At 42.0% G+C, this 24,346-nt stretch overlaps 1 protein-coding gene across 2 annotated transcripts in view; it reads left to right on the top strand.

The window, feature by feature from the left end:
* The window catches only part of LOC139280139 (very-long-chain 3-oxoacyl-CoA reductase-A-like), a 213,256-nt gene that overhangs the window by 178,839 nt on the left and 10,071 nt on the right, over window positions 1-24,346 (top strand). For both annotated transcript variants that reach the window (XM_070899670.1, XM_070899671.1), the window contains exons 8-9: window positions 9,818-9,899; window positions 21,259-21,324. In XM_070899670.1, coding sequence (XP_070755771.1) covers window positions 9,818-9,899; window positions 21,259-21,324 — 148 coding nt within the window. The remainder of the gene's footprint in view (window positions 1-9,817; window positions 9,900-21,258; window positions 21,325-24,346) is intronic.

Consider the following 24,346-nt stretch of genomic DNA (forward strand, 5'->3'; position numbering starts at 1 on the left):
ATTTCTTTCTCTAAGTGAGCACACACAAAATCTTGTCATCGGTCTAGCACAACAACCTAGTTTTCTTCAGTAGGTTCTGACATTTTAAATGCTGTCACTTTGATATTTCCCTGGGAAAACCTCACCAGCCATAAGCACTGGTGAAGTGAGTGACTGCAGGGCTCGTTATTCATTGGTCACTTAAAGATGAAGTATTGGCCAGCTGCGCGAGCAGAGGAAAACTTGAAAAGCAGCTGAACTCCAGAGATATTCCACAACAAAGAACTGTGCAATACTCCAGATTTATTACACAACACAGAACCACAAAAGTCATTGGTCGCACATGGTATTATTCAATTCTAAGGGGGCTAAATTGCTCTGCGCCCTGATTGTTTTGGGTGCTGCCCCCAGCGGCAGCCCACACCACGCGAAGATACAGGTAGTGAAGCCAACCCAGGAGTCGGCAAAAAAAGTAAGGTGGCGGCGTGGGGCACTGGCGACCTCTCCTTTAACTTCCGCCTCGCAAGCGGATGTCGGTCAGCTGCCCAGCGCCTCTGCAAATTCTCGGGCAATTTCCCAGGAGCTGGTAGCACCCTCTCCTTACCCCCAACAATGCGTCTTGCCTCCCCCGCCCCCCACCTTCCCGGAACCCTAATGGGCCTCAGAAAAAGGGGCACTTGCGCAGCCCCAAATGTCTGTCATGGGTGGAACAAGCTTAAATACTTCGCTGTTCTACATTGTATCTGTGTGTAGCAATTGTTTTCAAGATATGTAATTTAAACAACTTAAAACCTTTCCATATTTTTTTACACCCAATACTTCCCATGATATAAATCAAAATCTCTTGCTTTCATTGGCCTGAGACAGTAGGTGGGATCAAACATAGAAATTTACAGCGCAGAAGGAGGCCATTCCGGCCCATCGTGTCCGTGCCGGCCGACCAAGAGCCACACGGCTCTTATAAACCTATGACAATGACTGAAAGACAAAGAGCATCCAGCCCAACCATTCCGTCTCACCACAACCCCTTATGCTAAAACATTCTACACTCCACCCCAACCGGAGCCATGTGATCTCCTGGGAGAGGCAAAAACCAGATTTAAAAACCCAAGCCAATTTAGGGTGAAAAAATTCCTCTCCGAACCATCCAGGCGAGCAAAACTAGTCCAGGAGATCACCCTTGCCATATTCTATTCCCTGCAGTAGTTACCATTATATCTGTTCCGTCCAACAAAAGTCATCCAGCCTAATCCCAATTACTAGCTCTACGTCCGTAACCCTGCAGGTTATGACACTTTAAGTGCCCATCCAACAATCTCTTAAAAGTGATGAGGGTTTCTGCATCCACCACTCTTCCAGGCAGCGAGTTCCAGATCCCCACAATCCTTTGTGTAAAGAAGCCCCTCCTCAAATCCCTCTAAACCTTCCACCAACCACCTTAAAACTATGCCCCCTCGTAATAGACCCCTCCACCAATGGAAATAGAGCCTTACTATCCATTATGTCCAGGCCCTCAATATTTTGTACACCTCAATGAGGTCTCCTCTCAACCTCCTCTGTTCCAATGAGAACAAACCCAGCCTATCCAATCTGTCCTCGTATCTAAGATTCTCCATTTCAGGCAGCATCCTAGTAAATCTCCTCTGCACCCTCTCTAGTGCAATCACGTCCTTCCTATAATATGGTGACCAGAACAGCATGCAATACTCGAGCTGTGGCCTAACCCAAAGTATTATACAATTTAAGCATAATCTCCCTGCTCTTATATTCTATGCCTCGGCCAATAAAGGCAAGCATTCTGTATGCCGCCTTAACCACCTTATCCACCTGGCCTGCTACTTTCAGGGTTCTGTGGACAAGGTCCCTTTGTTCATCTACACTAAGTGGCCGACCGCTTAATGTGTATACCCTTTTCTTATTAGCCCTCCCAAAGTGTATCACCTTACATTTCTCTGAATTAAATTCCATTTGCCACTGTTCTGCCCACCTGACCAGTAGACTGATATCCTCCTGCAGCCCATGACTTTCCTCTTCATTATCAACCGCACAGCCAATTTTAGTGTCGTCTGCAAACTTCTTAATCATACTCCCTATATTCAAATCTAAATCGTTGATATATACCACAGAAAGCAAGGGTCCCAGTACTGAGCCCTGCGGAACCCCACTGGAAACATCCTTCCAGTCACAAAAACATCCATCAATCATTACCCTTTGTTTCTTACCTCCAAGCCAATTTTGGATCCAACTTGACACTTTGCCCTGTATCCCATGGGCTTTAACCTTCATGACCAGTCTACCATGTGGGACCTTATCAAAAGCTTTGCTAAAGTCTATATATTCTACATCGTACGCACTACCCTCATCGACCCTCTTGGTTACCTCCTCAAAAAATTCAATCCGGTTAGTCAGACACTATCTTCCCTTAACAAATCCGTGCTGACTGTCCCTAATTAATCCTTGCCTTTCCAAATGCAGATTTATCTTGTCTTTCAGAATTTTTTCCAATTATTTTCCCACCACTGAGGTTAGGCTGACAGGCCTGTAATTACTCTGCCTATCCCATTCTCCCTTCTTAAACAAGGGCACTACATTAGCAGTCCTCCAATCCTCCGGCACCATTCCCAGATCCAAAGAGGACTGGAAAATGATGGTCAAGGCCTCTGCGATTTCTTCTTTTACTTTGCTCAACAGCCTGGGATGCAGTTCATCCTGGCCTATTTTCAAAGCTGCTAAACCCCTGAATACTTCCCCTTTCATTATATTTATTTCATCCAGAATATCACACACTTACTCGATAGCAGTATCTGCATTGTCCCTTTCCTTTGTGAAAACAGATGCAAAGTATTTGTTAAGAACCCTCCCAACATCTTCCGCCTCCACATAAAGATTACCCTTCTAACCTTTCTTTAGTTATCCTCTTACTCTTAATATAGTTATAGAACATCTTGGGGTTTTCCTTAATTTTACTGGCCAAGAATTTCTCATGCTCTCTTACCATTCCTAATATCCTTTTTAATTTTGCCTCTTAACTTTCTATATTCCTCAAAATTCTATAGTATTTAGCTGTTGGTCTATGACATAAGTGACCCTTTTTTTCTTAATCCTCCCCTGTAAGTCCCTAGACATCCATGGGGCTCTAGAATTATTTTTTCCCAGCCTTTTTCTTTAAGGGCGCATGTTTAGCCTGAGCCTTCCGGATCGCCTCCTTAAATGCCTCCCACTGTTCTGACACTGATTTACCCACAAGTAGCTGTTTCCAGTCCACTATGGCCAAATCACTCCTTAACTTAGCAAAATTATCTTTTCCCCAATTCGGAACTTTTATCCCAGGCCTATTCTTGTCCTTATTCATAACCAACTTGAATCTAACTGAATTATGGTCACTGGCACCCAAGTGCTCTCCCACTAATATCCCTTCAACCTGCCCTGCTTCATTCCCCAAAACTAAATCCAAGACTGCCCCCTCTTGTGTTGGGCTTGCTACATACTGACTCAAAAAGTTCTCTTGAATGCATTTCAAAAATTCTGCACCCTCTATACCCTTCACACTAAATTTGTCCCAATCAATATTTGGATAGTTAAAATCCCCTACTATTACTACCCTATGGTTTTTGGACTTCACAGCAATTTGCCTACATATTTGCTCCTCTATCTCCCTCCCACCGTTTGGAGGTCTATAATACACACCCAGCAGTGTGATCGCCACTTTTATTTTTCAATTCGACCCATATGGCCTCATTTGATCCCTCTAACATATCATTCCTCGTCACCGCTGTAATATTTTCTTTAATCAGTGCTGCAACGCCTCCTTTTTATCCCCCTCTCTATCTAGCTTGTTTAAAAATCCTATAGCCAGGAATATTAATTTGCCAAACCTGCCCCCTCTTTCAGCCATGTTTCTGTAATAGCTATACTGTCATACTCCCAAGTGTGTCTACCTGTGCTCTTAGCTCATCCGCCTTATTCGCTATACTCCTTGCATTAAAGTATATACCATTCAGCACAGGAAAACCTCCTTGCTTACTACATACTAAGCCCTGTTTCCTATGTCTTACAGATTTGCTTTCTAGATTCTTGCTATCCAATTTCTGCTTTACTTCCATCCCTTTTGAATTTGTTCTCGGGTTCCCATAAAGGGGTAAAAATTGGTTATAAACTATTTTCGGGCCCATAACTGATGCTGAACACATGCACCAACTGGGAGGTCCAAAGCTCACCTGAAAATGAGTATTGGGCCTCACTTGAATAATTTGGGTGAGCTATGGGTGCCTGTTCCTTCAGAGACCACTCGTACATTGGCAGCATGTTGATTAGGGCTGCTTGCCTCACAGGCAGTCGTCCTCGGATAAGTCCTGGGAGGAAGGGTGCGGTAGGAAGAATGGGAGGGTGGAAGTCGATCACGACTGGCAGCGGCCTCGGGTGCTGTGGATCAAGCTTTTTATAAATTATTTTTTACTTGCTCTTTTAATGGCAGCTGCTTGCTAGGCCATCTCCACCAGAAAAACAGGCCTCCTCAGGGAAATGCAATTTCACAGAACGCTCCTAAATATAGATCGTGTTAACATGAAGTACTGGTATGGAAGATGGCATCGTCAGAACTGACGCAATGGAGAATCTGGGAGAATGGAATAGAGTCCTTACAGGAAGTCCGGTAGGAGCAAGTGTAGTCAAGGTAGCTGTGGGAATCGGTGAGATTGTAGTGGATATTGGTTGATAGCATATCCCCAGGAATGGAGTCAGAAATTAAGGAAAAGAAGAATCGGAGATGGTGAGGGAAGGGTGGCAATTGGAAGCCAAGTTAATTAAATTTTTTCAGTTTGGGGCGAGAGCAAGAAATGGCACCGATACAATAGTCAATGGAAGTCTAGCCAGTACTACATGATGATCATTGAGATTTGTAAGTTATGATTAACATACTTTGCGCATTTTTTCTTTGTTTAAATGCTGCTCTTGCTATCCAAGTAATTGGCTTGGAAGAACTGATGTCGTTCATACCGTCTCGTTTTAGACTTATTAATTTTGCTGCTTGTACTGTGTGGCTCAGCAAATTCCTCAAGCAACCCCCTTGCCCCATTTATGTTATCAACACTTTTTTTTTAAGCAAAAACTTTTAACTATTCTGAAATACAAAAGCTATTTTAAAATGTTTGTGATGAGCTGTAAAGAGAATGCAGGCACATCCCATTCTGATATGCCTCAGTATACTAGTGACACTTATGAGGACTTCAACATGGCCCAACTTGCCTGAATCCCTGTTCAGCTTTTATTGATCAAATGTAAACTATTGCCCTAGTACAGATTTTGACGACAGAATCTTAATATTTTTCTTAGACATTAAATTATATGTCCACTATTCAAATTGATTGGATGAATTTGGTTTTCTGAATAGCTTTACAAATTATTTATAGCTTTCAAATTTTAATTACAGTATCAACTTTTCTTGTATTGGGGATAGAGGAGAAAAACAAATTAAGTTCAGGGAGTGTGATAGCTGCAATCGATTAAATGTTGCCAGTGATGCATCAGCCAGTCTAGAAATTATCCCAGAATTTGAAATGGCAGTTTTTAATTAGCGCTTTGCACAATACATTGGCTGGTACAAAGGTACAATCATCAGGTGTGTTCCACTCCATATCGTGCTGAGTACAGAAGTGGACGTTGAATCTAGACATGGATTCTTGGTAGGTGAAAGCACCCTTCTTGTCACAGTAGTAGTCTGGCGTTTAAGCTCATGATCTGTTACCAGCATAAGCACACAACAGATCTGAGGTTCTCCCTAAATGTTTTGTCTCAATGTATATGTGTTCATTAGAGCCCTTAACTGAGGTGTTTATGGAAAGTAAACAATTTTATGAACATATGGGAGTACTACTGTTTCCTTACAGCAACATTGTAGTGTTGATGAAGTTAAAGTAATTAACAGAGATTAAATGATGCTGATCACTATTTAGCATCTTAAGTAGGAAATGAGCTCTTGATCCTATGTAAAGAATAAATCTATACCAATCGAAGGGTGCTGAGTGTCCGATTTAAAAAAAAAAAAGCAAGGATCAGAAGAGCTCATTTTATGGATTCTAGTGTAATTCATGGTCTACGAGGTTCTGGCAAGGAGGGCATTTATTTTTGACACGCGTAAATCCAGATGATCTTCGACCTTACACGGTCAACCGCGAGGGTCTATGGAGCGTCCTCCTCAGTTTCTGATGCCCCCAAAGGTTTGTCACCATAAGAACATAAGAAATAGGAGCTGGAGTAGGCCATACGGCCCCTCGAGCCTGCTCCGCCATTTAATACAATCATGGCTGATCCGATCATGGATTCGGGTCCACTTCCCTGCCCGCTCCCCATGGCCCCTTATTCCCTTATCGTTTAAGAAACTGTCTATTTCTGTCTTAAATTTATTCAATGTCCCAGCTACCACAGCTCTCTGAGGCAGCGAATTCCACAGATTTACAACCCCCAGAGAAGAAATTTCTCCTCATTTCAGTTTTAAATGGGAGTCCCCTTATTTTAAAATTATGCCCTCTGGCTCTAGTCTTCCCCCATCAGTGGAAACATCCTCTCTGCATCCACCATACCAAGCCCCCTCAATCTTGTACGTTTCGAGAAAATCGCGCCTCATTCTTCTGAACTCCGATGAATTGAGGCCCGACCTACTCGACCTTTCCTCATAAGTCAACCCCCTCATCTCCGGAATCAACCGAGTGATCCTTCTCTGAACTGCCTCCAAAGCAAGTATATCCTTTCGTAAATATGGGAACCAAAACTGCACCCAGTATTTCAATTGTGGTCTCACCAATACGTTATATAGCTGTAGCAAGACTTCCCTGCTTTTTATACTCCATCCCCTTTGCAATAAAGGCCAAGATTCCATTGGCCTTCCTGATCACTTGCTGTACCTGCATACTATCTTTTGTGTTTCATGTACAAGTACCCCCAGGTCTAGCTGTACTGCAGCACTTTGCGATCTTTATTTAAATAATAACTTGCCGTTTGATTTTTTTTTCTGCCAAAGTGCATGACCTCACACTTTCCAACATTATACTCCATCTGCCAAATTTTTGCCCACTCACTTAGCCTGTCTATGTCCTTTTGCAGATTTTTTTGTGTAACATTATATATATTTTTTATTTATATATAATATGATAAGTTACACTTGGTCCCTTCTTCCATGTCATTAATATAGATTGTAAATAGTTGGGGTCCCAGCACTGATCCCTGTGGCACCCCACTAGTTACTGATTGCCAACCAGAGAATGAACCATTTATCCCTACTCTGTTTTCTGTTAGTTAGCCAATCCTCTATCCATGCTAATATATTACCCCCAACCTTGTGAGCTTTTATCTTGTGTAGTAACCTTTTTATGTGGCATCTTGTCAAATGCCTTCTGGAAGCCCAAGTACACCACAGCCACTGGTTCCCCTTTATTCACCCTGTTTGTTACATCCTCAAAGAATTCCATCAAATTTGTCAAACATGACTTCCCCATCTTCCGCCTGGTCCACGATGACATGCAGGCCGTGATCCTTACCAACCGATCCATTACCAATCCATGTCTGGATCGGGGTCAAACAGGGTTGCATCATCACTCCAACCCTCTTCTCAATCTTCCTCGCTGCCATGTTCCACCTCACAGCCAACAGGCTCCCCGCTGGAGTGGAACTAAACTACAGAACCAGTGGGAACCTGTTCAACCTTCATCATCTCCAGGCCAGGTCCAAGACTACCCCAACCTTGGTCATCTAGCTACAGTATGCGGAAGACGCTTGCGTCTGAGCACATAGAGGCTGAACTCCAGGACATAGTCTACATATTTACTGAGGCGTACGAAAGCATGGGCCTTACACTAAACATCCGTAAGACAAAGGTCCTCCATCAGCCTGTCCTCGCCACACAGCATTGCTCCCCTCCCATCCTCAAGATCCACGGCGTGGCCCTGGATAACGTGGATCATTTCCCATACCTCAAGCCTCTTAACAAGAGCAGACATTGATGATGAGATTCAACACCGCCTCCAGTGCGCCAGTGCAGCCTTCAGCTGCCTGAGGAAAAGTGTGTTTGAAGACCAGGCCCTCAAATCTGCCACCAAGCTCATGGTCTACAGGGCTATAGTAATACCAACCCTCCTGTATGGTTCAGACATGGACCATGTACAGTAGACACCAAGTCACTGGAGAAATACCACCAACAATGTCTCCAAGTTCCTGCAAATCCCCGGGAGGACAGACACACCAACATTAGCGTCCCCGACCAGGCCAACATCCCCAGCATTGAAGCACTGACTACACTTGATCAGCTCCGCTGGGTAGACCACATTGTTCGCATGCCAGACACGAGACTCCCAAAGCAAGCTCTCTACTCTGAACTCCTTCACTGCAAACGAGCCAAAGGTGAGCAAAGGAAACATTACAAGGACACCCTCAAAGCCTCCCTGATAAAGTGCAACATCCCCACCAACACCTGGGAGTCCCTAGCCAAAGACCACCCTAAGTGGAGGAAGTGCATCTGGGAGGGGACTGAACACCTCGAGTCTCCTCATCGAGAGCATGCAGGAATCTAGTGCAGGCAGCGGAAAGAGCACGCGTCAAACCTGTCCTACCCACCCTTTCCCTCCGACTATCTGTCCCACCTGTGACAGGGACTGTGGTTCTCGTATTGGACTGTTCAGCCACCTAAGGACTCATTTTAAGAGTGGAAGCAAGTCTTCCTCGATTCTGAGGTACTGCCTATGATATGGAAGGAAGAAAACTGTGAAGGTGATCAGCATGTTCAATGTCAAGTGCACCACCTAAAGAGAACTGCATCTAGTTTGTAAATACTGTTACAATTTGAATGATACAAAGGCAAAAATGGACTTCTATGGGATCAGGAAGACCACAGGTGGTGGACTACAGGAGTTCAAAGAACTTACTGAAATAAACTGTTCTCTTTGGCCATGAGAGGAGTGATTGTTTAAGGTGGAAGTAGGCATGTGTACGAGTAACAGATACAATTTCATCGATGTAGCCATGTATTTTTCTCCAGTATAAATCTGCATTCATTCCACCTGAGAAATTTAATGTGAGTCTTCACTCCATTAGGTTATGGTCCATTTGTGCAATAGACATTTGGATAAATACCTATCTTCACTATCTTTTGAATAGCAGTGCTGTGCAATGTTTTTTTTTGTTAGCTTTGCTCATGTCAGGAGACATCCATGTAGATTTCTTAGGCTGCAGTTATCGGTCACTCATTGCAAATTCAAAATGGTGTGAGATGGCTTGTTGAAGGGAGTCACGCCTCGGGGCTTCAGTGCACTGAACATATCACAACTACGGTCATGTATGTAGACCATGTATACTAACTGTATAGTCACAAGGTGTGCCACCAGAGGGCACTGCAATGGGAGACCTGAGGGTCACCTGTATCGGTGTGCAGGGTCCAGTATAAAAGGCTGCCCACCATGCTTGTGCCTCACTCTGGAGTTACAATAAATGAGACTAAGGTCACAACAGCTCAAGTACAATACTAGACCTCGTGGAGTCATAAGAGTATTAAAGACACAACAGCTACATGTCTGTTGCACAATGAAAGCCACTTTGCATCAAAACAAAGGTGGCAATATAACTGCATCCTTGCATGCCAAACAACCTTTTGAATGTACACATGAAATGATAAATCATTAAGAGGAACTCTTCCAAGCGTTTTCAGTGTAGCAACTTTGAGGTTATACTTTTCTCTTTAATTCTCAATAACCAAAATTATTATATTTATAATAGCTTAGACATTAAGGTATAAAAATCCTGCTCCTTTATTCCAAAGGTTAGTTGTAATAGGCATATTTTTTTTTCCGAAAAGATCAAAAGGCATCATCCTGAATGTGTCATCTGCGAGTGCATTGTATCCTGTACCCTTACTGACTCTCTACTCTGCAACCAAGGTAAGACTTAACTAATTCTTACTATATCTTTTTCAAAGCAATCCCAGCCTATCCAATCTTTCCTCCTAGCAAACATTCTCCAGTCCTGGTAACATCCTTGTAAATGTCCTCTCTACTCTACTCTCGTGTAGTCACATCTATCCAATGTGGTGACCAGACCTGCACACAGTACTCTAGCTGTGGCTGACTGATGTTTTATACAGTACTAGCTTAATCTCCCTGATCTTGTATTCTATGCCTCGGCTAATAAAGGAAAGTATCCCATCTGCCTTCTTAACCACCTTATCTACCTGTCTTGCTACCTTCAGGGATCTGTGGACATGTATTCCAAGGTCCCTCTGTTCCTCTACACTTCTCCGTATCCTACCATTTATTGTGTATTCCTTGTTAGCCCTCCCCAAATGCATTACCTCACTTTTACGAATGAATTTTTTTTGACAACCTGACCACTCCAGTGATGCCTTCCTGCAGTTTACAGCGTTCTTTCTCACGGTCAACCACACAGCCAATTTTTGTATCATCTGTAAACTTCTTAATCATGCCTCCTACATTGAAGTCTAAATCATTGATATATCCCACGTTGAGTTAGTACACATGTTGTAAAAGACTGATCTAGGTTAACTTATGTTTGTAACTTCTAACGGTACTTATTTTTTGCTGCTTCCCTCTCCCTCTAGTTAGAATCTGTGCTTTATCTGGACATTACTCTTAAATCAGACCGACAGACCTGCTTAAGAACTACTTGTGTGTTTTCTGCTGGATGGTTTAAGCAGAAATAGGTTACAGAAACAATGACTATATTGGAATTATTTTTGGAAATGAATTTCAGAAGCATAAATATAAAAGGAAGCATGTATATACATAGTGTTCAAAACTGTATGTGAAGTTAAATTATTATTATTTTGATTTCATTTTCGAGCTTTTAGTCTTAAGTGATGAGTTTATGCAATCGCAATTCTATTGCAAGTGGGCACACATTACAGACCTGGCATGAACTGCAAACTTGGACCACAAGGTCATCTGGTACGTGAGATGGAAATATTCATAGTGTTGTAGGGAATACACTCTGGGGTCGAGGCTTAAAGCACATTGTTAAGGCAAAGTAATTGGAGCTACACTATGCAACTGAACCATGCTGTATTTAAATTGGGAGTGCTTAATGCTGACACCTGCTCCCAAAAATTGTTGGGGGGGGGGGTGGGGAGGAACATTTTTTTTAATCTGAATTTCTCATTGGTTTACTGGTGCACTTTGCTTCTGTGGTGTTTACAGAAGCAAATATTGAAGGAAGTCGAGCATAATTATGCATTCTGCCATAATCATGCTACGTACTTCTGTTGGTGACATTTTATTGGCAGTGGAGGGAGAAATCCAGGCTTTTTAGCAGTATATCTGACCAATTTATATTTGCCAATGCTAAGTCAACTTCCCTTTATTTGAACCAAGATATATCTGCTGAACCTCTGCCAAATAACACTATAATTTGAACATTTTGGCCAGCCTCCATTTTTAAGTCTCATTGCTACATTTTGTTGCCTAAAAAGCAGTTACAGTTTGTGATATTTTTGAAGGTTTGCTTGAGCCATAACTGTAAAGTCTGTCAAACTCTATTGTGAAATAAATACGCACCCATTAATACTTGTTCAGCAAGGAATATAATCAACAAAGTATTGAGATGTGTTGTCATCTTGTGATATCCCAAACAAGTTGTTCCTGGCAGGGAAAGCTGCCTTGTGAAGGAGAGGGAAAATAGTCAAACGAGTAATCCTTGGCACATGCATGTCATCATCATAGGCAGTCCCTTATATCGAGGATGACTTACTTCCACGTCAAAAAGGGATGAGTTCACAGGTGTTTTAATGAAGGATCTAATATTCCAGGTCCCGAATTGCATGTTGAAGGGTGGAAGATGCCCGTGTGTGGATTTTTTTTTTTAACGTGGTGGCTGGTGCACACCAGCCACCACACTGGCTTGACCGAGCTAAGTCTTGGTCCAGTGGCAAGGATTAACCAAGACGACTGGAGACCAGCTCTGCTGCACTGACCTAGTGTTCGCACACATTACAGTGTGGGCTAGTTACCGTGCTGCCCCTAGGCCCCCGCCTCTTTTTGGGCCCCAAACTCCCACCTCTCCTGGGCCCCGATCACTTGCTGCTCCACAATCACTTGCTGCTCCTGCGCCCCAACCTCACTGCTCCTGCTGTACCTGCCCACGCTCCAATCAGCGACCTGGACCTTGGTGTCATCCAATCTAGTCGCCCTCTTCATAGCCGTCTCTCCTGGACTGGCTCGCGCTGTAACTTGAAGTGGTATGCTTCAAGATACATACCTATAGCAGTACTTCAAATATACTACATTGATGGCTGCAGAAATGATCCTGCCTCCAGCAATAGTGCAGTAATATAAATGCAAAGCTGCTAATTCTCAAATAATCATATCTCCCAATGCTACAACTTGTCTGCTACACACCTTTTCTTTCCCTACTATCCTTTCAAACCAGACAAGGTCCTTGAACATTGCCTCCCATTTTTAAATGGGCTTATCGGCATCATCTCCTGTTAGTGTTGGGCTAAAAATGAAAGTCAAATACTTCCACAAAGAAACCAATTGAATTACATTTTTTTTTAAATGCATGATTTTCTGACGTTCACAATCAATCTTATTTATCTTGCACAAGAATTCTGGCTGTTGAAGGTGAAATTTACTCATCAATTTCCAGATTGACCATTTTTGCAATCTTAGTTGGCCTGGAAGCCTCGCCTTCTGACGCAACTGAGAATTAGCAGCTTTGCATTTATATTACGTGCATGTACTTGTCGAGTACCTCCTTACAGAATGGGATTGCAAAGCAGTCAACTGCCTGTCCACCTGTGTGGTTGGGAGTCAGGGAGGTGAGAAGACAGTTTAACACAAGAAGGCACAACAGCTGGTTGTAGCTAGTGTTAGCTGAGGATGAGGAATGTGGTATCTGCCCAACTATTTGGGAAACTCTTGGAGAATGAAAAAAATAAATATGACTAGCTTGCCAAAAATACTCACTTTCAACTACTTTGAGTTACGGTTGCTCAAGTCTTAATGATTTAATTCAATGTATTTGTCAGGAAAGAGTGGTGATTAGGGTGTAGGTAACAATTATTTCTGCATAAACGAGTTGCAATGGTAAGATTCCTTTTCTGAATTACTTCCTGATCGCTTTTCTCTAATCTGCTTCAGACAACTTTACCATGTTGTGAATTATTATTCCCAACACATAATAATTCAAATTGGTGTTACTTTTTTAACGATGAATAGTTTTTGTCCAGGTGTCTCGTGTGCATGGAACTCTTTATATTGCTGGAATTCCCAGATCTCTGTAGGATTATGCCTCAGAACGTTAAGTGGCTGCTGGTGGGTAGGGGATATCCAATCCTGATGCTTCATGCGTCATGACTGTGTGGGGCTAACTTGATGGACCAGATGATCTCTTCCTGCCTGTTATTTTGTATGTTGGTGTAACGCAATGCTGTAATGCCATTTCTCTATCAGAAACCTTGTAGAGTGTTGCTTCCTCTAAATTTTCTCTCCAACAGTTGTAGCCATTCAGCCCCTCAAGCCTGCTCGCCATTTAAGGAGATCATGGCTGATCTGCGACCTAACTCCATATACCTGCCTTTGGCCCATATCCCTAATACATTTGGTTAACAGCTATCACTCTCCAATTTAAAATTAACAATTGACCTAGTTTCAATTGCTATTTGTGGAAGATAGTTGCAAACTACTACGACCCGATATGTGTGTGTGGGTGTATAGAGATGTTTCCTAATTTCACTCCTGAAAGGTCTGGCTCGAATCTTTAGACTCTGTGCCCTAGTTCTAGAATCCCCAACCAGTGGAAATGGTTCTCTCTATTGCCCTTACCTGATCACTTAATATCTTAAAAACTTCGATCAGATAATCCCTTAACCTTCTCAATTCCAGGGAATACAACCCTAATTTGTGTAATCTTGCCTCGTAACTTAACACTTGAAGTCTGGGTATCATTCTGGTAAACCTATGTTGCACTCCCTCCAAGGCCAATATACCCTTTCTAAGGTGTGGTGCCCAGAATTGTGGTCTAACCAGGATTTTATGTAGCTGCAGCATAACTGCTATCCCCTTAGACATAGACATTCCCCTGTTCACTACTTTAGTCACCTTTTTTAAAAAAAAAAATTAATCGGGTTTGTCAGGCATGACCTTTTCATAAATCCGTGCTAGTTCTCTGATCAACTGAAAATTTTCGAGGTGTTCAGTCACTTAATTAATTATAGACTAAGCTAACTGGTCTTACCATTTATAAATAGCGGAGTGACATGCACAATTTTTGATTCTAAAGGAACGGTTCCTGAATTGAGAGAAGTTTGAAATATTATATAGTTAGAGCATCTGCAATGTGCTCACCTACTTCCTTTTAAACCCTGGGATGGAAACCATCTGGTCCTGGGGATTTGTCACTCTTTAGTGCCATTATTTTCTTCAATACTGTTATTTTACTAGTATTAATTTTATTGAGTCTCTGTCCCTGACTGTTGGGATTTCTGGCATGCTATCCTCTTCCTCTACTTGAATAATTACTTTGCATCACTATTTAACATGTCCACCATTTCCTTAACATCACCACTTTCAGTTTTTAAGGGGCCAACATTGCTCCCGACTACCCTCTCTTTCCTAATATAGATGTAAAAGTTCTTAATGTTGATACCCTTTCATACTCCCTTTTTGCAGCTCGAACTATCTGGTTTGTGACCCTTTGCTGTTCTTTGTAACTTTCCCATTCGCCAGGATCTGTGCTATTTGCATTTCTTTGTTTTATGCTGTCCCTTACCTCTAGTTGTCCATGACTGCTTTTTTTTGGCAAGTAGAGCTCTTGCCCCTTAGGGGTGTAAACTGGTTCTGTATCACCTAAACTTTTTTGAACATCTCCCACTGATCATCTGTCATTTTACCCATTAACAGATTTGCCCAGTTAACTGGACAATCTGTCTAATCCCTCTGAAGTCCGCCTAACCCAAATCTATAATCTTGGCCGTTCCGCGTTTCACCCTTTCTAACGCTACATTGAACTAGATCATGTTATGATGGCTATTGGATAAATGTTCATGCACAGTTAGGTTGCTAACTAAATCTAGCTCATTACTCATTACTTAGTCTTGTTGCTTCTAGGACATATTGTTGTAGAAAACTATCCCAGACACACACAAGAAATTCACTACCTTCCTGATGGTGTTAGTCTGCTTATCCCAATCTATATGAAAGTTTACAGGGGAGGTTACAGATGGGAAGGGGTGAGGCCATGGAGGGATTTGAACACAAGACTGAGAATTATAAATTTGAGGCATTGCTGGACCGGGAACCAATGTAGGTCAGTGGGGATGGGGGTGATACGTGAACGGGACTTGATGCAAGTTAGGATACAGGCAGCAAGTCTTTGAGCTCAAGTTTATGGGGGGGTGGAAGATGGGAAGCCGGACAGGGGAATATTGCAATAGTTGAGTCTGGAGGTTTTTAAAAAAAAAAAAAAAGCATTGGTGAGGGTTTCAGAGGCAGATGGGCTGGGGCGGAGATGGGTAACATTATGAAGTGGACAGTTATGCACAGATCCTTCTTGAGTTAGAATGTCTTGGATATTTTGAATAAGGGTGACATTTTAAAATAGCTGCATTTCCTCTTGTACTTGAATAGTGATAGATTATTTTTAATTGGTTTTTTTTTTTGTTTTTCAATCTCTTTTGCTTATGACTGTCAGGTTTGGAGTGCTGCCATATATGTAGACTCAATCAATGTTTATTTCACAACACAACTCTCAATCAGCTAGAAACCAATTTTAAGAAAATTAGTGGTGGGTTAATCCTGTCAAAACATGTAGGAATGTAACCAATTTTATATTTTGTCATTATATTGATCCTCCTTGCACTTTATGTATAAACCCAACAAAAATATATATCTTGCCTTTTCACCTAGAAGTGGGGCAGCCCAGCTGTGGGTCTCAGTACATTATCATTCAAACACGTGGAATTGCAGTATTTAAAAATGTTATGCCAGCTCACCCCATCTCCGTCCCAAAGCATCTGTAACACGGCATTCTGCCATGAAAGGAATCTAACTGTTCCAAAAATAATTAAAATGTTCCATCGTTGAGAGATTTGAGATCCGAGATCCTTTAAAGTAGCAAACCAAACAGGCAGTGTAATCTTTCTCCTATCCTGAGGCAAATGTTCCTCCTAGTGTCTCCTAATGGTAAGGCTAAAAACTGCTGAAACCTATCCCAAATATTGCTGATTTAAGTATTAGACGGCCCCGGTTAAAGAAAAAAGACTTGCATTTATATAGTGCCTTTCAGGACTGCTGGATGTCCCAAAGAGTTTTACAGCCAATCAAGTACTTTTGAAGTGTAGTCACTGTTGTAATGTCGGAAACCCAGCAGCCAATTTGCACACAGCAGCTCCCACCAACAGCAATATGACAACGACCAGATCATCTGTTTTTAGTGATGTTGATTTGAGGGATAAATATTTGCCAGGACACCAGGGATAACTCCCCTGCTTCTCTTGCAAATAGTGCATTGGAATCTTTTAAGTCCACCTGAGGGAGCAGATGGGGCCTCGGTTTAACGTTTTTTAAAAATTCATGGGTAACTCTGGCAAGGCCACATTTATTGTTCATCCGTAGTTACCCAGAGAAGTTGTGGTGGCCTTCTAACTCGGCCTCTTCAAAGGACTAATTCAACCACGTAGTGCATGCCTGGAATCGTGTGTAAACCAGACTAGAGATTTGAACCAATGTGTTCATGGCACCGTGGCTGGCTCTGCTGCACAGGAGGGCAGGAAAAAGAGTGGGAGAGCGATAGTGATAGGGGATTCAATTGTAAGGGGAATAGATTGGTGTTTCTGCGGCCGCAACCGAGACTCCAGGATGGTATGTTGCCTCCCTGGTGCAAGGGTCAAGGATGTCTCGGAGCGGGTGCAGGACATTCTGAAAAGGGAGGGTGAACAGCCAGTTGTTGTGGTGCACATTGGTACCAATGATATTGGTTTAAAAAAAGGGATGAGGTCCTACGAGACGAATTTAAGGAGCTAGGAGCTAAATTAAAACGTAGGACCTCAAAAGTAGTAATCTCGGGATTGCTACCAGTGCCACGTGCTAGTCAGAGTAGGAATCGCAGGATAGCTCAGATGAATACGTGGCTTGAGCAGTGGTACAGCAGGGAGGGATTCAAATTCCTGGGGCACTGGAACCGATTCTGGGGGAGGTGGGACCAGTACAAACCGGACGGTCTGCACCTGGGCAGGACCGGAACCAATGTCCTAGGGGAGTGTTTGCTAGTGCTGTTGGGGAGGAGTTAAACTAATATGGCAGGGGGATGGGAACCAATGCAGGGAGACAGAGGGAAACAAAATGGAGACAAAAAGGAGGCAAAAGCAAAAGACAGAAAGGAGATGAGTAAAAGTGGAGGGCAGAGAAACCCAAGGCAAAAAACAAAAAGGGCCACTGTACAGCAAAATTCTAAAGGATCAAAGTGTAATAAAAAGGCAAGCATGAAAGTTCGGTGCCTTAATGCAAGGAGTATTAGGAACCCAGGAGAGGGCTCTGAGCTAGTTAGAGTGGGTGAGAGCTCAGATGAACAGGACCCCAAGAAAGAATGCAAAAGGCAGGAGGTAACAGAACAGAGTAGCACTGGGGTAAGTGTAAACCACAAGGTGATAGGAAGGGACAATATGTATGAATATAAAGGGGCTGCAGGAGGGGTCACAACTAAAAATCATGTTTTTAAAAACTAGTATTAAAACACTCTATCTAAATGCATGCTGCATTCGAAATAAAGTAAATGAGTTGACTGCACAAATCATTACAAATGGGTATGATTTGGTGGCCATTACAGAAACGTGGTTGCAGGGTGGCCAAGATATCTGACAATTCAGAAAGATAGACAAGAAGGGAAAGGAGGTGGGGTAGCTCTGTTAATAAAGGATGATATCAAGGCAGTTGCGAGACGATATTCGCTCGAATGAACAAAATGTTGAATCATTGTGGGTGGAGATTAGAGATAGTAAGGGGAAAAAGTCACTGGTGGGCGTAGTTTATAGGCCCCCAAATAATAACTTTATGGTGGGGCGGGCAATAATCAAGGGAATAATGGAGGCATGTGAAAAAGGAACGGCAGTAATCATGGGGGATTTTAACCGACATATCGATTGGTCAAATCAAATCGCACGGGGTAGCCTTGAGGAGGAATTCATAGAATGCATACAGGATTGTTTCTTAGAACAGTATGTTACAGAACCTACAAGGGAGCAAGCTATCTTAGACCTGGTCCTGTGAAATGAGACAGGAATAATAAACGATCTTCTCGTAAAAGATTCTCTCTGAGTGATCACAGTATGGTTGAATTTGTAATACAGATTGAGGGTGAGGAAGTAGTGTCTCAAACGAGCGTACTATGCTTAAACAAAGGGGACTACAGTGGGATGAGGGCAGAGTTGGCTAAAGTAGACTGGAAACACAGACTAAACGGTGGCACAATTGAGAAACAGTGGAGGACTTTTAAGGAGCTCTTTCATAGTGCTCAACAAAAATATATTCCAGTGAAAAAGAAGGGCGGTAAGAGAAGGGATAACCAGCCGTGGATAACCAAGAAAATAAAAGAGTATCAAATTAAAAACCAATGCGTATAAGGTGGCCAAGGTTAGTGGGGAAACTAGAAGATTGGGAAAATTTTAAACGACAGCAAAGAATGACTAAGAAAGCAATAAAGAAAGGAAAGATAGATTACGAAAGTAAACTTATGCAAAACATAAAAACAGATAGTAAAAGCTTTTACCGATATATAAAATGGAAAAGAATGATTAAAGTAAATGTTGGTCCCTTAGAGGATGAGAAGGGAGATTTAATAATGGGAAATGTGGAAATGGCTGAGTCCTTAAACAATTATTTTGCTTCGGTCTTCACAGTGGAAGACACAAAAACCATGCCAAAAATTGCTGGTCACAGGAATGTGGGAAGGGTGGACCTTGAGACAATCACTATCACTAGGGGGGTAGTGCTGGACAGGCTAATGGGACTCAAGGTAGACAAGTCCCCTGGTCCTGATGAAATGCATCCCAGGGTATTAAAAGAGATGGCGGAAGTTATAGCAGGTGCATTCGTTATAATCTACCAAAATTCTCTGGACTCTGGGGAGGTACCCAGCGGATTGGAAAGCAGCTAATGTAACGCCTCTGTTTTTTTTAAAAAAAGGGGGGCAGACAAAAGGCAGGTAACAATAGGCCGGTTAGTTTAACATCTGTAGTGGGGAAAATGCTTGAAACTATCATTAAGGAAGAAATAGCGGGACCTCTAGATAGGAATAGTGCAATCAAACAGACGCAACATGGATTCATGAAGGGGAAATCATGTTTAACTAATTTACTGGAATTCTTTGAGGATATAACGAGCATAGTGGATAGAGGTGTAGCGATGGATGTGGTGTATTTAGATTTCCAAAAGGCATTCGATAAGGTGCCACACAAAAGGTTACTGCAGAAGATAAAGGTACGTGGAGTCAGAAGAAATGTGTTAGCATGGATAGAGAATCGGCTGGCTAACAGAAAGCAGAGAGTCAGGATAAATGGGTCCTTTTCGGGTGCGGTGGTTAGTAGTGTGCCACACGGATTGGTGCTGGGACCACAACTGTTTACACTCCGTCCCCTCTTTATGTATATTGTAAAGAGGGGACGGAGTATAGTGTAACAAAATTTGCAGATGACACAAAGATTAGTGGGAAAGCGGGTTGTGTGGAGGACAGAGAGGCTGCAAAGAGATTTAGATAGGTTAAACGAATGGGCTAAGGTTTGGCAGATGGAATACAATGTCGGAAAATGTGAGGTCATCCACCTTGGGGGAGAAACAGTAAAAGGGAATATTATTTGAAGGGAGAAATTACAACATGCTGCGGTGCAGAGGGACCTGGGGGTCCTTGTGCATGAATCCCAAAAAGTTAGTTTGCAGGTGCAGCAGGTAATCAGGAAGGCGAATAGAATGTTGGCCTTCATTACGAGAGGGATGGAGTACAAAAGCAGGGAGGTCCTTCTGCATCTGTACAGGGTATTGCTGAGGCAGCACCTGGAGTACTGCGTGCAGTTTTGGTCACCTTACTTAAGGAAGGATATACTAGCTTTGGAGGGGGTACAGAGATGATTCACTAGGCTGATTCCAGAGATGAGGAGGTTACCTTATGATGAGAGATTGAGTAGACTGGGTCTTTACTCGGTGGAGTTCAGAAGGATGAGGGGTGATCTTATAGAAACATTTAAAATAATGAAAGTGATAGACAAGATAGAGGCAGAGAGGTTGTTTCCACTGGTCGGGGAGACTCGAACTAGGGGGCACAACCTCAAAATACGGGGGAGCCAATTTAAAACAGAGTTGAGAAGGAATTTCTTCTCCCAGAGGGTTGTGAATCTGTAGAATTCTCTGCCCAAGAAAGCAGTTGAGGCTAGCTCATTGAATGTATTCAAATCACAGATAGATAGATTTTTAACCAACAAGGGAATTAAGGGTTATGGGGAGCAGGCGGGTATGTGGAGCTGAGTCTACGGCCAGATCAGCCATGATCTTGTTGAATGGCGGAGCAGGCTCGAGGGGCTAGATGGCCTACTCCTGTTCCTAATTCTTATGTTCTTATGTTGTTGCAATAATGACTGAATTTGAGGTCATTTTCTTTCTAGTGCTGGTCCACACATTACCAGATTGATTGAATTTAGTTTTATAACTACTACACTACCATAATCCTGTTGTGTGTAAAGCAAACATTCCAATGCACTGGGTTGCTATTGTTTCTCTCCCTTTTCTTCTCTTTTCCCCCCCCCCCCCCCCCTCCTTCCTCACAAAAGCTAAATCTAAATATGCTGTGCTCTGGTTTAAATGAAGACCATTTTAAAATCGGGTAGTAAACAAAATGAAAATGCAAGTTTTAATTTATAAAGCTTAGCGTGAAAAGTGGCGTAATTGACTTGGCTATTATTTTGACTTTCAAGAGTAGATTTTATGAATTTAAGGTCCTGGCATGAAGCTTTGCCTACCAGGAGCACATATTGGCAATTTGGGTGCAGAGATCGGTGGGCCCCACAAGATTTCTGTCCAGGGCTGAAAACCATGCAGCCCCCCGCCTCCCCCCCCCCCCCCCCCCCCCCCCCAGCTCTGTGCCTGAATCCCTAATTTGAACTCCTACCAGGTAAAGTATTCATCAGGATTACGAACTCCTAAAATGTAACCTATTAATGATTGCTTGCAGTTCAACCTGGAACAGATAACGGCATCTTTTTTTTTCCCTTCTACAAATTAAATTTCTGTTGTTTTCCAATAGACCTTTGTTGATTTCTTTTCACAAGCACTGCAGGCTGAGTACAAGAGCAAGGGGATCATTGTCCAGGTAAGCAGAGCTTATTTTGGAAAAGTATCCTTGTTACTGTATGGTTACTATAGGAACTACTGCTGTCATAGCAACTACAGTAAATGATATTCACATAGCTAGCAATGTGACACACACTGGAGGGAGAAAGCAAAAAGACAGGTCACTGAGTGTTGGTGAGAAAGAGACGGTGCTGATCTTAAAAATAAACTACCAAACAAATCTCAAATATAATTTTTTTTTCCACAAGTACTGGTGCATTGTGTGTTAAGGATAAGTACATTTACCTGAATATTTTAGCACTTCTCCCTTATTATGTAGTGAAATTATCCTCTAAATTTCAATCTGCTTTTGTAGCATAACTTTCAGCTGCGATGTCTTATTGAAAGTGATGAAGCATGTTAGCTGCTTTTATGCAACTCCTCAGCAAGGTTGATGAATAGTTGCTGCTAAAGAAAAGCACAGCATTCAATCCATAATGAGATTATAGCTAATACTTCTGTGTGTGTGTGTGTGTGTATATATGTATGCGAATGAGTGTGTGTGTTTTGTATGAATTAGCAAATCAATGAATTAATAAAGAAATTAGCTGTAATCTTTCAAACTGCATAAGAAATCTTGATGGCAACATACAAAGTATAATTTAGAAAACCCTTTCTATTATTGCCAAAGATGTAATGGCCTTGAATTTGTGGTTGGAAATGTAACTCCAGAGTACGCCTCCAACCTGCAAAACATTTCCGAACTTGCCTCTAGGCTCCCAAGCTACAGAGTTTGGGTCCTGGGCCTCCAGACGTACACCCGCGTAAAGGCCCACGGATCCCATGGATGCAGGCGATTCGAAAGCGTCCCTGGGATCACGTGGGCCCTCTCCTCCAATCACAAGGAAGGATTCCATTGCAGTCATTTCCGAACGGAATCCTGAATGACATACAATGGAATCCCCAAATAATTAAACAATTTACACAATTCTAATAAATATAAATGTTCTGATTTTCAAATTTAATTAAAAGTATAATATAAATTTATGTTTTTTGAAGAAGTTAAACATTTTAATCCAGGCCAATATTTGCATAAACTAATTTTAAGTCTGCATCATTTTTTATTTTTAAATGTTTAATATTTATAATAACCCTTAATCTGATGAAAGCAGGCCCTGCACCTGCTTTTACCAGCCGTAAGAGTTCTGTGGGCAATTGTTGGGCAAGTAGCCCAACTCTGCGCCAGCAAAGTGATTTTACTTTCAGTTTGGTTGATCTGTCGAGGCCTACCTTGACAGATCGCATGTGCAGAAACCCGGAAGTCGTGGGGCCTTTCAGAAGGATGACGACTGCGTACGCTCAGCATACGCTGTCGGAGACACCATAAATTCTAGCCCCAAAAACTCACGCCCTGGTTATATATCTTTTTAAAATTACATTTCACAATTTTGCATTCTTGTGGTTGTACTTTACTGTTGGCAGTGCAGGAAGGAATTTTGGAGTTAAATACTTTGAAGTTAGTTAAATTTAACCAACTGATAAAGATCTTTTGATGTATCTGGGACTTATTTAGCGAGTAATCAGATTGTTCTACTGCTGCTCTTAACACATTGTTTAAAACCCAGTCACATACTGTAACCTTCTAACAGTCACCCAAGTTTAAAAGTCAACTAATATTTAATCTCACTCAGAGAGGCCAATGACAGGTATGAGAAATGGAAAAAAAAGTCACACTTGCAGTTTGGAATGCTTTCTGAAGTTGTGGCCGAGGTACATCATTGTGGCAGAGCACGGAGATTTATTCAGCATCTTACTGTGCTACTTGACCTCTGAGTGCTTGATGCTGACACTGGATACCCAAAATAGAAAACATTCTATTCCCCAGGACTTGTGTTCCAGCATTGATGAGCACAAAATATTGTTTCATAAAGTTATAGTATTCAGCCAATTGGAATGCCACATTTTCAAACTCTCATTACTGTGTTAGCGTTCTGAATTGAGACACATCCTCTTCTGTTCTCCAGTTTTTAAATAGCAAGAGAATAAATGCTCTGTTAGACGGTGTGACTTGGGCTGAAATAACAAATCGGGTGTATTAAAAGTAAAGGTTACACATCATTAGATCAGTATAGCAAACTTCACTTGATTACAGAATGTTTAACTTGCACCTCCTCGGATATGCGAAGATAACAAAAGATGTGATGCTGTACTTCACTAATTCTTAGTAAAACTGCTAAATTTGGACCAATGTCTTCAGACACTCGACAAACCAAGAAGAACTGAGAGAAAACAGCCAAATATGTCTGCCTGGTCAATCCACCCCTTTTTCCACTCTGCTCTGCCATACCATGTAGAACATCCTTCCACCATAAATACTGATTTATATGAGACTCGAGGTATAATGGTGGTTATGGACCAGCAGCCTAGAGGCTGAGGGTTCAGATCCCAGCTGTTGTGAAATTCAGATTCAGTTAATCTGATAATTTGTGTGAGAACCATAAAAATAATCAAGGAAACTGCCAGGTTATCATAAAAGCGTAACTGGTTCACTAATATCCTTCAGGTAAAGGAACCTGGCACCTCTATCGGGTCTGGCCAACATATGACTCCCATATTATATAAAGTATGGCATTTGTCCAATTAGAATGCTATATTTCCAAACTCTTATTACTGTATTAGCTTTCTAAATTGATGCACATCCTCTTCTGTTCTCCACACTACCCACTTCCTAAAAACAAAAATGTAAAAGAAATGTCCCAGCAAAAGATACAATGGTACCTGGGTGGCTTCAGATTGTTGGACTGAAATCCATTCACTTGTGTTTTCAAGAACCTTGACCTCAATTCACTCCCTCTGTAACAAAGGACAGAACTGGTCTCCAAAGAATCTTCAGGAGGACTTGTTTCTAGTCGCTTTAAAGAGTTATTAGGGCCACATTCCAGACCTGGTTAAATGTGAATTATATTTACAGTAAACACATCAAAGTGGGCTAAATGCACTACACTTCTCCAATGCCTTTATGTATTTTTTTTTTAATTCCATGACCAATCTCTAATCTCATG

The sequence above is a fragment of the Pristiophorus japonicus genome, chromosome 14 (genome assembly GCF_044704955.1).
Source record: "Pristiophorus japonicus isolate sPriJap1 chromosome 14, sPriJap1.hap1, whole genome shotgun sequence".
Lineage (NCBI taxonomy): Eukaryota > Metazoa > Chordata > Chondrichthyes > Pristiophoridae > Pristiophorus > Pristiophorus japonicus.